Source organism: Semicossyphus pulcher, unplaced genomic scaffold (genome assembly GCF_022749685.1).
Source record: "Semicossyphus pulcher isolate SPU_LCO1_2020_fin unplaced genomic scaffold, fSemPul1.0.p SCAF_9, whole genome shotgun sequence".
NCBI lineage: Eukaryota > Metazoa > Chordata > Actinopteri > Labriformes > Labridae > Semicossyphus > Semicossyphus pulcher.
This window is the reverse complement of record NW_027211770.1, coordinates 20,165,968-20,183,686: the sequence shown is the minus strand read 5'-3', so window position 1 is coordinate 20,183,686 and position 17,719 is coordinate 20,165,968. Positions and strand designations below refer to the sequence as shown.

Sequence of the window (17,719 nt, the reverse complement as noted above, 5' to 3'; positions counted from 1 at the left end):
CGTTGGTTAAGTAGTTACTACATTTCCCAGGAGCACTCGCTCGCTTGAAAACTACACCAGACAACATGGCGGGTATGTAGTTATTTTGTCATCTTTCGTACATCTGTTTTATGAAATTACATGTAATATGACCTCAAGGCAAAATAAATACATAAATAAAACATCCAAAAACACACCGAGTATGCCTCATGTTAAGCCTAACACGACGGTATCCAGTCGAAATTAAACGAAAAACGTGACCTTGGGTGTATTGCTAGCGGTGGCTAACGTTAGCTAACTGTAGGTGTAGTTCAACCTGTCCTGTGTTTTCCCCCGCAGGAATCGGAGCGTTTCTAAAGAATGCATGGAACAAGGAGCCTGTTATCGTGGCATCCTGTGCTATTGGACTGTTAGGTCAGTAACCAGCCGTCTGCATTTAGCTCAGAATTGTGTCTGATAGAAAGTGAGCACAACATGTTACTACTTGTTTGAGAAACACTGTAAGGGCTAGCATAACTTCTAATGGTGATGCAGATACAGTAATATTTGATGTTAAAGTTATAGATCAACTTTACCCCAGCTGTTTTCAGCCCAGTCTCATATAATTGATTGTGTAATATATGTGCATGAACATAATTTATTCACATTTCAAGATATGGTGGTTACCAGTTGTCAATTGAATCTAGCCAAAATCTCAACATGAGAACACACAGTAGGTTGCTATTATACTACTAAAAGCAACCAAAAGTTTGATTTAAGGGCGAATGTGATTTGCTTAGATAACCAGATAAACCTAAAGCACATCAAAAGTAAATGTATACAGTGTGTCAGCTCAGTATTATGGAAAGAAAATTAAGGTTAATTGATATATTGTACAATAACTTAATAAAACTTTTACTTCCTCAGGTTTTGTTCTACCATTCATCAGCCCAATCACAAAATACTCAGGGATGATCAACTCAGCTGTACCGTACAACTACCCAGGTAAAGACTGGTCCCGATTGTTTGTCAGTGAAAGATAAAATACAAATGTGAGCCAGCTCTGTGTTTTATAAATGTAACACTTATTGAAGCCTCTTTTCCTTACTGTCCCATTGCAGTCCCTGTGAGAGATGACGGAAAGATGGCCGATATCCCTGACCATCCGTGTGAAGCTAAAGGAAGCAACCTGGCATGGCTCAAAACGCTGTAACCTCACAGATCTCAAAATCAATTCTTGTGCTGTTCCCATTGTTCATATGTGTCTTCGGATCTGCTCCACTTGTTCCACAATAAAGATTCTCTATTTAATTCAACTTTTGCTCCACGTTTGATTGGATACATTCGATACAGTAGGAATAAAACGTTTTCTGAAAAAACACAAGAGTTGATCAAAATTCATCATAATTGTCCCCACTTATACTGTGACGCATAAAGCTAAAACATAATCCTTTGCAATCGGCTTTTAGAATTTACTTTAAATTTACCTCAAGTAATGTTTTAAAAAAGTGTGCATGATCTCTATCCACGGGGCTCCATCAGGACTGGCAGACTAACATCAGTGAACACCCACAAATGTGAAACAAATCAAATTTCTCCGTCAGAAATCATAACTCGGTGTTAATACTTGATACTTGTGTTTGATTTTCCCGAGCAGAGCATTAGAGTTTTGAAACTAAGCTTCTACACAACCTTGATCCTTCAAAAGAGGCTTAACTTGACAAAGCTGGACTGAATTCTTTGTTTCATACCAGCATTACTCTGCTTGCATGAGTAACAGAGGTAACTGAACCAAATGTGGAGCTGTACTGCAAGAAACAAATAAATGAAGTGTGAATGTAATGTGGACTCCACACGCGCACATTAAATATATGTTTTGCAATAAACACAAACACATTTGCTCTCTAGGAAATAGATAAAGATAACAACCCGGGCAAACATTTCCTTCATAGTACTTTATTTAACAACACGTCAATATTCAGTGTTTCAGGTGAAGAAAGTCTTCCTCAGCAGTATTCATCATCAAAATAAAACATCTTCTGCAGTCACCAGGATTTCATGGCGATGTAATTCAGAGAGCAGACTGATGGTGCGTTTACATTGCTTTGTTTTCTTTAAACAGAACCGTGGAGCTGTGTGAAATGGGTGTGCAATGTAGAAACAATATTTCACTTTGGAAGAGGAGTTTTGGACTTTGGTTAGTTCCTGTTTTCAGCAGCAGCGTTCCCACAGCTTGAGAGTAACATAGATTTGTGCGTCCTGCTGTACATAAAGTGCCTCCATCTCCAAGGACTGCTGACACTGCACAGATTATACACATACACAATCTCCTGAGGACCAGCTGGAAATTTGCTTTTTGATTTTGCCATACAATTATTCTTGTTACATATTTATAACATTTATATTTTTAATAAACTTCTTATGTAATTATTAAAACATATTTCACACTTTCATTTGAACATATGTTGCAGAATTTAAATTAATTCTGCTGCCTAATTTTAAGACACTTTCTTTAATGCACAGAGAGCAAAGTTATTTGTTTTATAATATTTTCACTTGCACCAAACTTAGTTCACACTTTACTCTATTTTAGTTTTTATGTATTTCTAATACTGGTCTCTACAACAGACACATATTACTTAAAGATTTAAGAATAAATGAATCAATATTCTCAGTTTAAAACACTTTTAGCTATGTAGATGAATAATTACAGTCTGTATTTTCACTGTGTCAAGTCTTATTCCCTGTTCAGTTTAAACACAACTGACGGCTGTGCGTGGTTTCCGATATCAGAGGTATACTGCTTCTACAAAGTCCAAATGTTCTCCCAAAGTGAAATATTATTTATAAAAACAAATTAAATAAAAGTCATACAATCACACATTTTTAAGCACTATTTACAAGCATGACTAGCGTTAGCTCTATCATTTAGCTGTCACCTTTATTAATAATGCCATTCTACTCAAAGTGATATATAAGCTGTTAGAAATTATTTTCTACAACCCTTGTGGGCGATTTCTTGACTCTTCAAGGTGCTAAAAGATCACATAAACAAATACAACAAGAACAAAAACAGTTTCAGTTGCACCGATACAAAGTGTCACCTTTGAACCACAGTTTCTAGAGGCAACTACCGAGCTACAGGATTTACTTTGGATATCTCTAGTTTACCATAAACACTTGCTCAGACGTTGGTCAACTTCCCGGTATGCTTTCATCATCACTTTCATAAATACATTCCCCCATTTAAAATAAATCTTATCTTCTGTCTTGGCTTTCACATCTCTCTTATAGATTCTGCTCAGTCTGACTGGTAAACATACAACTACAATCAACTAGCCTAGATGTTGTCTAGCTTCAGATTTGGGACTGAAAAGGAATCAAAAACACATCAAATCCAAAGACTATTTAGGCAAATCTCTCATTCTTAACACTTTGAACCCTCCACAAAATGCAACTTTCTAAAATAAACACTTCTTTCAATAATACCACCATCCAAATGTTCTACTATTAATCATCACAGTTTGTGTCTGTGAAGCTCAGAGGCTTTGTTGTAGGTCTGTATTAAAAAAATATTCCTCTGACAAACTCACAAGTCATTTTTATGAATAATCAAATTTAAGGTAGAACTTGTTTTTATGAGGCCAAGTAAAGAGTTTAACTAATCAAAAAAACACTTACATAAAATACTCATATGTTACTTCACAGCAGCGGAATGTGTTGTGTTAGCTGGAATTAAGATAAAACTACTTTAAAGTAATAATCTCAAAGATTTTCATTTAAATAAATGTCTGTTAAGTCACTATCGCCAAATGAGGTAACACAATGGTGATTGAGCCTATGGTCCACTGATGAAAGCCTTTGCATGTGCAGTATTACAGACTGGGTGTCTGTGGAGACATTCGCGGAAAAAATCACAAGCGGTGCCCAGTTAGTGACGCGTTTTCCATCAGCCAGCAGTGGTTGGTCTGCCAGAGAGGGTAGGCGGAGCTAAGCGGCTGCTTTTCCGGTCTCTGCAAGTGTTGCGAGTAAACAGTAATCTACTATGGCTGAACAAACAAAGAAAAGATCGATGACTACAGATACAACTTCAACAATAAGTGAAAATCAAAGGAAAAAGAAACAAACTCGACACTCAGATGAAGGCAAACAGTCTAAAAAGGAAAGCGACCGTCAGCGAGGAAAATCGAGAGTTACAACCGGAGCCAACCGTGGACGTCACACATGCGACACCGTTTTGATATCTGGGAAGTGTGCTCCCGCAATTAGCGGGGCCCCCAAAGAGAACGAATCTGAGATCTTCGAGGTTACCACTTTAACATCCGAACAGCATTTTCCGTGTTCAGAAATTCTAAAGTAGAAATGACACAAAATTAACTCACAGTGCCAATTTCAATAAAACACGCCAATCTCTCTCAACCATACCACATTTTTTTGAAATAGAAAATAAACACTTAATAAATTCATAAAGTTTAACTTCATTAAAACCAAAAAATTGCAACAGTCTGGCAGCTTTTCTAAAAAATATAATATCGTAATAGCACTTTTAGAGAAGGAGCCTGTCCTCTTCCCATAACACTTAGTTACATGAAAGTGAAAGTTCACAACCTGCTATGAGGAGCCAGTCCCTAGATAAACCAAACAAAGAAGATTTTCTTAATATGGCACAAAAAACAACCAAAAACTATAATAAAGGTTAAATTGAGAAAAAATTGCACCGTAAGACAGAAAAAGATTTATGGGCATTTTTCATGGGTGAGTAAAAACCTAAAAATGTTAGTTTTTCTTGACAAGCAAAGAAGATCTCAAACACTAAGCTAAGTAAAGCCAAACATCTTACTTCTGTGTCATTAAAACTAGGCTATATTTGATCTTAATGATCACATTTCACTCTGATATTTTCACATATTTTAGTGGTTTTGTTTCTCATTTTTACTATTAATTACTGATAACTGAAATCACATGTATAACAGATCTTTACACTTAAACCGTTTGTACACTAATTTAACATTTTTAACACTTAACACCATCTGTATTTAATTAATTTGCAAAAAAAAAAAAAAAACATCCAAAGAATCAACATGAACCAGAGGGTTGTTTCCAGGATTCAACCTGAAGTTTGAAGAACAAACCAGAGAGAGCAGGACTGCTGCTGTGTGAATAAAACGCTTACTCAATGATGGGAGCAGAGCGATCGTTGGTGACAGTTTTTCTGAGTCGGACGTGGGCAAACGGATTGATCCTAGAAGAAGGAGAAATTAAATGTTTGACATAAAGCACATTTCATTAACTAAAGGGGCACCTGAGCAAGTGTGTGCTGTTCATACAGTAGCGGGAAGATCACATAAAAACCTAAACACAGTAGTACTCCACAGCAGCTCTGTGAGGCTGTATTTGAACTTAATGCTAACGTCAGCATGCTAACATGCTAACAATGACAAAGCAAAGTTAAAACAACATATTAGCTACTATTAGACCACAGCTAATGTTAGCATTCAGCCGCCTTCTTGCTAATATCACAGTTAGCTAGGAAGCAGCTGAATGCTAACATTACCTTTTGAAAGTGTTTTAAGATACAGTAGGATGGTCATAGATAGACTTAACTTTGTAAAACCCTTAGCTACCATTAAACAACAGCTAATGTTAGCTTTCAACCACTTTCTTGCTAACGTTACCATTAGCTAGGATAAGCCATTCCTACTGTATAACACCTTCAAAAGGTAATGTAAGCATTCAGCCACTTCCTAGCTAAGGGGTAATATAAGCCAAGAAGCGGCAAATGCTCACATTAGCTGTTGTCTGATGGTATATTGTTGTAATTTGTTGTTTAACTTTGCTATATGGTTGCAGGTCCCTACCGATTTTCCCTGTCCACTGTCTTACAACATTATAGGGGAAACTGGGCTTCCCACCCTGAGATGAATGCCTGTACAGTATGTCATGGGCTAAAGTAGTGGACCTAGCTAGCTTGGCTAAGAAAGAATGGTCAAATTAAGCACCAAAACAATTAATCCTAACCTTACAATAATATCCTTATTATAGCTTCTCTAGTTAGACCCTTCCAACCTGGTAAACAACTCCAAACTAACACAGTCTTTTGTTTCTTAAAACTGTAGCCCCCAAGCCCAACCAAAGATAACTTAAGTAAACAGTAATGTGACAAGTACGCTGACTTTGACATAACAATTTGTCTCCCTAATCAAACACACAGAGCACCTTTAAACAGACAAAACTTACCTGGTTGGGGAGGGCGGTGGAGAGGCCAATGCTGAAGTGATCTGTAATGCAGAGATGATTTAAGTGAAATTTCCATAATCAACATTATCTGTATCCTCTGAGATAATCCCAAGAGTCAGTCAGGAGAACAAATCTGTAACTGTTGGCCTCCTCCCAAAGGTCTCATGTGTCTAACCTTGTTGGTGTCGGCCATGCTGTACGGACGAGGCCGGAAGGTGCTGACCCTCTGAGGAGGAAGGGAGCGCTCCTCCTCTGACTCGGGGGTGAGAGCTGCTGTAGCTTGAGTTCCCAGCTTGTCGAGTTGGCCTGTACTGGTGCTGTTAGCCTTCGATAGGAAAAGAGAGCTAAAAGGAAGGGGAGGAAAAAATATAGACGAAAAAGACAAAGGAAATATGATGAGAGTCAGAGATGTTCGTTTTACGTTATTTTATCTACATGGCTGTTGGTGTTGGAGAGAGAAGCGATTGTTTGGAAAGGGGCAGTGGAAAGACTGTGAGGGCAAACAGCAAGTATCATTCTTCTGTTTATAACCTAATGTGAACTTTCTATTTCTCTGGCATGAAAGATGTTTTCATTTATTGAGAAAAAGATGGAGAAAGGAAAGGGTGTCACATAAGTTTTAAGATAAAATGACCCCCTTGTTATCTCTGTGAATCAACCAGCGCTGTAACTTCAAATCAAATCAAATCAAATCAAATTTTATTTGTATAGCGCCAAATCATAACCAGAGTTATCTCAAGACACTTTACAGAAAGAGCAGGTCTAGACCGACTCTTTGTTATGTTATTTAAAGAGAGGCCCAACGTGAATCCACCATGAGTAGCACTTAGCAATATTCGGCACATTGGCAAGGAAAAACTTCCTTTTAACAGGCAGAAACCTCGAGCAGAACCAGACTCATGTTGAACAGCCATCTGCCTCGACTGGATGGGCCGAAAATGGGATAGAAGGAGATGCAGGATAGAGACAGGCAAAGAGAGCAACAACAACATATGTTCTTGTTACCACAACAACAACATATGTCCTTGTTACATGAACAACAACAGACACATACTTATGGTTACAATGCCAATAATAGTGGTAGACTAGGGTGAAGATTAGCAAATTAAATAAATAAATAAATTAGCGAGAGAAGCAGAGTAATGATAAAGGCTGAGGTAATCGTAATTGTAACAGTTGAAGTCAACAGGTCTACTATTAGCATTAGCAGCAACAATAATGATACTATGGGGAAGGCTGTAACTTCCTACTGTCTAAAGTTCTGCTGATTTCTGTCACTGAAAGTGTCAAAGTTTATCAACAAAGTTAAAACCTACAAAGTTTGTCCTTCTCTGACTTACCTCTCGAGGTGATCCATCGCACTGTGCTGTGGCTGAGTGTAGGAGAAAGGGAACCAGCCTTTCCTGTAGAGAAAATGACCATATGTTAATAATAAAATGAGATGAGCTATAAGCACAAAGACAGGAGATGTTGGACGAAGAAAACTCTTATATCTCTCTATCCAGCTCCTCTGTCCAGACCATCATTCAGTGCTTCTCTCTCTTGCTGTACATTTCACCAAGTTCTACTTCTGTGTGAGTGGTTTTAAATCATACCGTCCAGTCCGTTCATTTTGACCATAGTGCCACCCGTCTCTTTGTTCAGAGATGAGCAGGGTGATGCTGTCACCCTGCTGGAAGTGCAGTAAGCAAGCTCCACCTCCTCCGCCGCCGCCACCGCCCTCCGCCTCTCCGGGAGAGTGAGCAAACATGGCCTCCACACGTGTAGGTCCAGATAAAGGCATTATCCTCGGGAGACTGGAGCCTAGGTGGACGAGAAAAGTTATACTGTTTGACATATTCATGAAACCACATCCTGTTTTAGACACTTTTGTTGTTTGGAACGTATTTATCAATAGCCATACAATCTTTTATACTAAGTGAGTGTCTAAGTACATTGTATATTTCATTGTTAAAGGCAGAGACGGCCAGCGTTGGATTTAAATCACCAGCCTACAAACGAGGGATTTGGAATAATGCATGCATGTAATCTAGCGCTACTGCTTAGTGTTTACTATTAAACAGCTGTTATAGAGCTGTATTAAGGTACCAACCATGCTGCTGCTACTGCTGCTCACATTAAAAGCCTACTATGAAACGTACTAGAGAGGAAGTAAAAGGACCAGAGCCAGAAGGCAACACATCTCCAACTATTCAGGAAGGTAACCAAGTCTTTAAACTAACTGTGCTCTGCTGCCTTGTTTGGAAACTACACGTGTATGTGTGTGTTTGTGTTAAATCAGATGTTGCAGCTATTTTGGATAGAAATCTTTATAAACTTTATTAAAAATTTGTTTGGCTGTATTGTAAACTGATACACCAGTTGTTCTTCTGTTGTAGTTCTGACCACAGTAGCCATATTGTCCCTAAACAAGGACTAAAAGATTGATGATTACATCCATAAAAACGTGGACGGAGACGTTCAAATACACAGAGAACCATTATGACATCTTACCCTGGAAGCCGCCCAGCCTCATTTCACTGTTGGGTCTCCTCGGCAGTGGGAGTGTTGCTGTTGCACTCATGTCAGTCGTCTTCAGCAGCCAGGGAGTATGTGAGGGTGATGAAGTGTTGCTCCCTCCTGGTCCCACCTGTTGGTGCAGTAGCTGCACAGGAGTCATGGCCCTGGAGAGAGGAGCACTGTGCGGCAGAGGAGGACTGTGAGGAGCACTGTGGGTGATGGGGAGAGTCATGCCCAGCAAGGAGCCGCTTGTCGGGGAGATCTGACTGAGCGACATCACGGTGGAGGGGATGAGGCACGGGGAGAGGTTGGAGGTGTTGGTGGCCAGGAGGAGGGGGCCTTGCTGGCCCGAGCTGCTGGACGGGGTCGGGGTGGATGCAGCGGGGCTGGGGCTGCTGCTGGTGCTGCTTTCAGGAATGAGGCTGGCAGATGTATTGAGCGGAGTGCTGCTGTGCTGAGGAGACGCTCCTTGAGATGAACCTCCAGCAGCTCCGCTAGAAGAGAGAGAGCAGAAGGTCTGCGGGGAGCCCTGAGGAGGACAGCTTTCGCCCAGGGAGGAGGAGGGGAGCGAGCGCTGCTGCTGGGAGCGACTGGAGTCTCCATTCAACATGGTAGGGATCTCGAGAAGAGAGAGCCTCTGAAAAACAAAGGAACCAAGAGGACACATGGTGACTAACAGACATTTTGCAGGTGCCTTTATGTTAATGTCTTTATTTTCTTTCTTCTTTCATTTCTCCTTTTTTTTTTTACGGTTGTATGGCTGTCCTGTTTGTTAAAAAAAAGCCAATAGTTGATATAATAATAGACTTGATTTGTGCCAAACATAAACCTGCACGTTTTTGTTTATCCTGTGAGGCTTTAGAGGGTTTTAAAACTACCCCCAGACATAATCTTTCTGTTGAAACAAACAATAGAGAAACTGAGATTGCAAACTTAAACTTCTAAAATTGCTGAACTCAACCCAAAGTAAACATCTGAACCAGTAAAAACAAAGATAATCTCACCTGTTCAGGCTGAGCAGAGCCCAGCTTGGTGTGGCGAAGGACCTCGGCGATGCCAGCAGCCCCTGAGCTTTGAGGCGCAGTGTGACGCAGCAGGTTCAGAGCGCGCTCCGGTAGTTTTGTTGGCTGAGAACACGAGAGCTGCCAAGAGGACAGTTTCTGCGACAGAAGCTCTCTCACCTGGATAATATTCACGACAGGCACAAAAATGAGGAAACCACACACTGATAAAGAAGTTATTTCATTCTTATATAAACCCTCGCCAAAAATATACAATGCACAGGTTTAACTTTCCAACTTCCCTACTCTGCCTGTTGCTCCCAGGCCCAAACACTGTCATTCCTACTGAAGTAAATATATAAAATGGGTCCCAAAAACACATTAACATCATTTATATTAAAAGGCTGAGTACTTCATAAAACAGCTGGGTGCAGTAGTTTTCAGCAAACGTAATGAAAACTGTGAATTTGTTAGGATCTATTTCTAGTGGCGGATAAACAAATTCTAGGATTTAATGAGTATTACGTCAGGGCTTGATTGCTCATACTTGTTAAAGGATTAACTAACAGTTTGGTCAATAAAATCTGTATTTCAATATTTTACCATAAGAAAGCTAAAATGATGCAACATAAATAAATAAATGGGTAGATGTGAGCCCATCACCTTGGAGTGGTAGCTGATGAGCAGTTTGGTAACACAGCACTGTCTGTCAACCAGGAAGCAATATCGTCTCCTCTCCTCAGTCAGCGCAGACTTGTAACCCGTGGCAACCAGCGTGTCCAGCTCACCTTGACGCCGACTCATCAACTCCACGAACTGAAGACAAAAGTCAGACAGATTTTTTAAAGCACATTCCTGCAGCCACAGTCACATGCACAGCACTTAAAGACAAAGTGACCTTTAATGGTCTGTGTAAGGAGAGAGGAGCAACACAGAGACCTGGAGGGACGTGTGACATCACATCCTGATCCAAATCACAAAACACCATCAATGCCCCGATGACCTTTTCCACTCGAATAACCCCCTCACGCTCCCCTTTTATTTCTCATTTTCACACTCTAATTAGCTAAATCAGTTCATCCTCTTATATAATTCCTTCTTCCTCCAGGAATATGTGTGCACACTAAGTTGTTTTCTGAAAAATCAGCTGAGGCAGATTGTTCTTTAAGCTCATTCACAGCAGCCTATTTCTTACACAAACGCTCACATAAGCGTGGTGTTTAATCTGCTGTAATGCTGAGTGAGATGATCCATTTGTTTGGAGGATTTCTGTTGCTCAAAAAAAGAAAATGTGTCTTATACCCCTTTCCAACCAAAATTAGCGCGTTGGCGCAGGTTTTTCAGACCAGGGAAGACCCGCTAATAAATGCCGATTTACTCTTTTCCCATTGCCAGTGAAGTATACTCCTTTCAGTCTCTTTTCTGCTGCGTCACCGTCTGACGTCACAAACACGCCAGAAATCTGTCGCCTTATTTTTTTCCCCCTCGGATCAGAAGAAGCTCTGTCACCTCGCTGTCTTGCCAGTGCAACAGCGGCCAGAACTTCAGTGCGCATCATTGCATCGTGTCGAAAGGGGGTAGGGATTAGCGTGTCAACCCGTTTTGTGTTCCCATCATTGCCGTGATTGTAACCTTTCCCACTAAGCAAAAAAGCCGGGTTTTTTGACTAATGGGAAAGGGGCTTTAGACACCTAGTTTTTCAGCTCTGGGTTTTACTCACCTGCATCTCTCTGTCTCCGTATTTGTTTGGGTGACGGCTGCCCTGGCTTTTCCTGCGCAGTTTCTTCAGCTGGGACTGGCAGCGCTCGATAGACTCAGATTTAGACCTCCGCTCACTCTGATACTTCTTCAGGGTGGCCTGAGAGGAAAGTGGAAGATCAATTAAGCAATATCACACAAGATGGAGTGATCTTACACTGGATATTAGCATGGTGTCATTCAGTCATAGGAAACAATCACAGCCGTGCTGATATTCAGTACAACAGCACAACTTGAGTGTGTTATTGATTTTATACAACGGTTCTACAGGCGGCAGATATAAGTGAGAATTATTTTTATTATTTAATAATTCCTTTGTCTTCATCAACACAACTAGATCACAACTTGACTGGAACTGGACTGTTGCCAAGCACACAAACATTTTCCTGCACTCTTGCTACTTGGCATATATCTATATAAATATATATATATATGTTACAATTCACTGTTTAATTCAAAGGTTTTTTTTAGAAAATATCTTTTTGGCAGCAAAGTTGAATAAACTCCAGACAACAACCAACTGCTGTAATGTTGACAAACAGTATTCAAAACATCAGAGAGGAGTGATACACATGGTTTAAAGTCCCAGTGCAATTATACTCTATATCCGCACTTTTGAAAAGCCTCTTGTCCAATCAAATTACTTGGTCAGAACTAACAGTTGTCAAATGATTGTTACATGAAATAAAGTTGATGGACTTAATATTTCGTGCACTACTTGTGTGTGGTTGTGCAATTTTAACAATCACGGTGAATATCACTGCCTTTCCTTCTAGTCAGAACAAGAGCAAAAACAATGACAAGGAAATGAAGTTTCTACACTGCAGTATACTGAGAGTGGGATGTTTGAGTCCACGTGTCGACTTACTGTGAGGTATTTAATATCCAATTCCAGCTTCTGCTCCAACTGGGCGAGCAGCTCGGAGTGAAACAGCTTCAGCTGTGGATAAAAAGAACCAAACACAAACATTTCAGACACTGCACCACCCACAGGCAAGGCCTCAGCACAGAGCATCGAGGAAAACGTGCACCATCACAGGCTGCAATATCTTAATCACCTCAAAATGCACTCTTTCTGGTCACTTATTAAGATTTTCTATCATTTAAACAGCATCTGCATGCTAAAAAACTCATATTGTTAGAATGTAATAATTTGAAGCGTGAAATAATTTGTGCAGAGCGTCTCGGTGCAGTCTTACCACATCCTCCAGCTGCACCTGAATCTGTCTGTGCACCTCGGCCATCTGAAACAGTGTGTCTCCTGTGAGGAAACATTATGTTTGATTTAGATACAAAAGTAATCATCTGCTTTTATAGTAAGTCACAGTGCATGCAGAAACTACACTGTTTTAATTATACATAAAAGACACACCACATACGCACAACACATCGATAAAAATGTCTTTAAACTTTGTTTTCACACAGTTTCTGGTTTACAAAGCGGCAGTCAGCTGTGAGTGCCTCCCTCGGTCACACAGCGCTGTAGTATGTGGTGGCTGGCATCTCGCCCTCCGACTCTCCTGCCTGCCTCCCCCGCTGTTTTCAGCATTACAATGAGATCATGTGGTGTTGTTAATCTCCCAACAATGACCCTACTCTCTCCCTTTCCCTCTGTTCTCTCTCCCTCCCTCTCCCTCTCTCTGCATTTCCTCGTCCCCTCTTGTCTTCCTCTCCTCCCTCACCGACACATGCGAGCAGACTGTTTTCATCTTCTCCTGCAGCTGTCAAGTCGACTCTCTTCACTTTATTAGGTGCCATTGCAGATTTATTTTGTACTTTCTTCCCCCACTTTCCTCACTCACCCAGCTCTTTGGAGCCTTGGCTGTCGCTCGCCAGTTCTCCCAGTTTCACCAGAGCGTCAAAGTACCCTTTGGCAGCCACAGTTACTCCTGAAGAGGAGAATATATATTAGGGAAAATATCGTGTTCAGTGATTGTGTAAGCTCACTGCTATGAGGACACATTTTAAAGCCTGTGTTTGGCTCACCTGTCAGTGCTCTCTCATAGTGTTTCCCCATGGTCACAAAGTTCTTCAGACTGGGATTAAACTGGTCCAAAATCCCCTGTTGGCAAAAATAAGCAGACATTTCTACTCATTTCACAACATATTGTGTAAGATTGTGTAAGACAAACAAATCTCTCGCATCTTTTCTGAGGTTCACTGTCGGGGCCGTCTTACCTTGTAGACATTTTCAGTCATCTTGTTGACCTCTTCTGTTCGAGACATTTTGCTCCTCTTAGTTACAAGCAGCCACTTTGTGTGTTTGTATTGTTTTCTCCTTTTGTTGTTCAGGGCCCTACTCTTCACGGCAAACAGCAACCCCCTAAAAGAGACAAAAGATACGGTGCAGTGAGTGATGATCTTAAAATGTACCCCAGAACTTCAGGTGTTTTAAGCTTCACCTCCTCAGAGGAAAGCAGACGTCAAAGCACTCTTTTTTTCCTTCTTTGAAGATTTTGCTTTTTGGGGCATTTTCACCTTTATTTGAAAGTTCAGCACTGAGGAGGCAGACAGGAAACAGAGGGGGGTATTACATGCTACAAAGGTCACCGTGACCAAAGACGCCCCCACTTATTTCCATTTATCTGCACTCAAGCTGAAATGATTTGTGGAAGTTAATCAACAAGTATTGTTGATGGAAAATACCAAACAGTCACTCTTGCTGTCTCGCTTCCCATGTCTGAATTAGCTGCTTTCACTTGTGATAATTAAGATAATACTGACTATATTTGGGTTTTAGACACATGGTCGGACAGGACAAAGAGTTTGAAGATGCAACCTTGCAGCCTGAGAAATATAATCAGCGTTTCCATCAACTTTCTGGGATGTTGTAACACATTAATCTTAAAACTACCATGTGTACAGAAAACCTCCCAAAACATCTACGTTGTGATATTTTAGGGAGATTTTCAGGCATGAAAACTCTCTGGAAGCTTGTCCCTAGTTTTTAAGGACTATGACCTGACTGTTGAGCAGCAGCACCTGCTCTATGAATGAATCAAAGTGTGGGATTTACTCGAGGGCTTTTAAGGCCACTCAACCACCACAACAAGTGATGAGGATGTCAGACCGTCCTGGCTTACATCTGAGGGCAGCCCTGTTATTTTCACACGGCTCTCCTCTGCGTCTCAGCCTGCCAGTTTCTACATTATCGCCTCGCAACATTACGGCAACCCAAATATTTCTCCAAGATTCGAGTGCCAGAGGAGTTACACCATTTCAGATAAGAACAATGGGCGAGTCGCAGGTGTCAAAGTGCTGAACAAACACGCGACAACGATGTTTCCTCAGCAGAGGGGACTATCAAGGAGGGACTGATCCGGGGGTCAAAGGATTTCCACTCTGGATTTGATGGTAAAACGTTCGTTCCCGGTTTCCCCTGAGCAGCCCTCCTTTGTTATCACAGCGAGATTACAGAGAAAACGTTGACCCAGATCAACTAATGGTATATGACACAAAGAAAACATTTCCAGACTCCTGCTCATTAGGGCCACCCTGGTGTAGTGAGTGATTTGGGAAGTTGTTACAGTCTGCTGCTACTTTTTTATTAGTTTAAAGGGCTTTCAAACTGTTTTTACAGGAGTGAAGTGAAACACTGAAGATGAAAGCGTTCATGTGTGTGTGTTCTCCCTTTAGTGTGGTTTAGATCTAAGAAATAAAGTCTTGTTTGTTTCAGGATGCAACAGGAGCAGTCTGCAGGTGGTTGGGACACTGATACAGAAGATGCATTCATGTGGTTCAGCCTCTGGAAATTACTTCTAATAGTTTGTTTTACAAACCATAAATGTCACATAAAGCTGCAAAGATGAGTTTAGTAAATGACTAGTTAACCAGCAGAAAAATAATGTGCATCTATTTTCATTATTGTCAATTAAATTTGAGTCTTTTTGTAGCAAAAATGCAAGAAAAATCTCTGGTTTTACCTCCTTAACTGTAAAGATTTGATGTTTTCTCTGACATATATGATAGTAAACCGTATATCTTATAACTTATGATGGGAGAAAAGTAGCAACTGAAGACATGTTCCACTTTTCTCTGACATTTCATAGCAGCCCTGAAAGTGATTCACCAAAAAGAAACCTGTGTTGAAATGATTCATACTTCTAATAATAGTGCATTTTAGTGGTTTCAAAAGGTATTTCCTCCTGTTTTATGCATCTAAAGATCCATTTACACTGCAGCTAAAGCAGACGACTGCTTTACTGCTACATTACCATCATATCTTATTTCAACAAGTACTTTCATTTGAACTACTGTGGCAAAAAGTAACAAAAAAGCCGACAAGTAAAATAAACCTGTAGATAGAAACATGCAAAAGAAGTTGCAGAGTGGATGTTTGTCCTGAGTGTAAAAATGCTCCCTGCCATTTGCCCACTCACTGCAGCTCAGTCACAGCTACCTGTTGATCCCTCAGCTCCACTTCCATTTGTAAAACTGCAACAATAATTCAGCTTCTTCCAAATAAAAAGTTACATACCTTTTCAGATGTCATTGTGGGAAACGATAAAGGCTTCCTGCGCGTCTTTGAGTGTTAAATGAAGAGTACAACACCCCCTCCTTTCTTCCTATTAGGCTACTTTCCCTCTCCGTTAGTTAGTGGGGGGTTGTTTCATCCAGCAGAGCACTAAATCTCAGCTCCCCTCCACCCCTTTTTCACATGGCCCTCTCCCTCTCTCTCCCCCTCTTTTCTCCCCCTCTCTTTCTCTCTCACACACACTTCCTCCCTCTTTCTGCCTCTCTCTACTCCCAGGAATCGGGGTCAGATATTTGGTGCCGTTCAGTACCTCTCCTCATTACTGAGCCGATTACCGACATGCCTTCACGCCCGCAGAAAAACCGACCACCGACTAGAAACCCCCGCCCAGAACAAGCAGCTCCCAGAGCAGCGAGCCTCGCGCTCTGTGTCCGCCTCCCTCTGCCTCTCTCTCTGTCACTCGGGCAGAATAACAATGAGCCAACGGGACCTCGTCTGAATAGAAGCAGGAGGAGAATAATGACTTGAACTTTTTAAGCCACAGCACAGGCAAAGGCCTATCACTGGCCTACATACACGCAGACCATCACCGTGTTCCTGCTCCCCATTCTCAGAGGGGGGACAGAGGAGGAGGAGGAGGCCCTGCATGGACCCTTCCTCATTTACTGCATTACATACATTAATTTACTGCAGATTAGGGACTTTTTAATGGAATAAATAAAGGTGATGGAGAGGAGGGATTAAGTGGTGGGTCCACAAAGAGTTCAATAGTTTTTACACAGTGGTTAAAGTAACTAAGTACAAAGACTCAAGTGTTGAGTGCACTCCACTACATGCATTTGAGAAGTATAGTTACCAGCTAGTCTGCTTTACAGATTCAGATTCATAATACAAAATAAATCAACAAACTCATTTGGATGAACTACTAGAAGTGAAGCTGCAGCAGTGCATAAAATGGCACAATTTAGTCCCCCTGTGAACTACCACATTACACTGATGCTTACATATTAATGCATCAAGAATTATAATCCAGTTATATTAAACAGAATGATGTCATGGCCTTTCTGCTTAATAAATACTTTTAGTTTTGGTACTAAAAATAAAGTTTGTATGTTTTACTTTGTGTAACAGAGGATTTTTACAATGTGTATTTATTCCTTTTATGGACAAAAAACTTCTTCCACTAAGTTTTATTACACAGTGTTGGAAAGTAACTTTATTTACTCAAGTACGAGTTTGATGTACTTGTACCATGACTGTAAGCAAGATTTTTGAGGTTGTAACTTCAGCACAAACTTCTCTTGACACAAAGAAATATATATATGTAAAGATTTAGATTATTATTATAAGCATGAGGGCACAAGTATCTTGTGTTTAATTCAAATAATAAGCATGAAAAAAAAAAAAGTTAGTAAAATACCCAACAGTAGAAATACTTGAAAGTAGTTTAGTTCAGCTACTACAACATTAAATTGCTGCTCAAGTGTTAGAAGATAAATAAAGTTATACATAAAAAAAAGTTAATATTAGAAGATCACTAATTATAATCCAATATTTGTATTCTATTTTATGTATCTAATTTATTTTCCCTCGGATGCTTTTTAGCTTAAATGTAAGTTAAAGCCAGATTCATCATCTTTGACCAGTAGAGGGCAGACCCTCTCCATATCATGCTGACAGCCCTCAGATAGCTAGATGCTAACATGTTAGCAAATGATTGTACAGTATTTACTAATAGAGCAGATGTGCACAAACATGTCATTAGTTAAAGTTCTATAAAACCAACTCTAAT

General features: G+C 40.4%; 2 protein-coding genes across 2 annotated transcripts; one reads left to right on the top strand and one right to left on the bottom strand.

The window, feature by feature from the left end:
• The first annotated feature begins 40 nt into the window (after nucleotides 1-40).
• ndufa3 (NADH:ubiquinone oxidoreductase subunit A3) lies at nucleotides 41-1,274 on the top strand. The gene is made up of 4 exons (XM_069656315.1): nucleotides 41-72; nucleotides 319-393; nucleotides 886-963; nucleotides 1,080-1,274. The coding sequence occupies exons 1-4, from the start codon at nucleotides 66-68 to the stop codon at nucleotides 1,169-1,171; spliced, it is 252 nt and encodes an 83-aa protein (XP_069512416.1). The 5' UTR covers nucleotides 41-65; the 3' UTR covers nucleotides 1,172-1,274.
• A 624-nt stretch (nucleotides 1,275-1,898) lies between these two features.
• Nucleotides 1,899-16,319, bottom strand: LOC138584346 (BAR/IMD domain-containing adapter protein 2). Its single transcript, XM_069656556.1, has 15 exons — nucleotides 15,931-16,319; nucleotides 13,632-13,776; nucleotides 13,440-13,515; nucleotides 13,256-13,342; nucleotides 12,653-12,714; nucleotides 12,322-12,393; nucleotides 11,416-11,553; nucleotides 10,359-10,511; nucleotides 9,699-9,875; nucleotides 8,689-9,331; nucleotides 7,791-7,998; nucleotides 7,536-7,598; nucleotides 6,371-6,539; nucleotides 6,196-6,236; nucleotides 1,899-5,200 (listed from the first exon to the last, which is right to left on the bottom strand). The coding sequence occupies exons 2-15, from the start codon at nucleotides 13,677-13,679 to the stop codon at nucleotides 5,128-5,130; spliced, it is 2,010 nt and encodes a 669-aa protein (XP_069512657.1). The 5' UTR covers nucleotides 13,680-13,776; nucleotides 15,931-16,319; the 3' UTR covers nucleotides 1,899-5,127.
• Nucleotides 16,320-17,719: the final 1,400 nt, after the last annotated feature.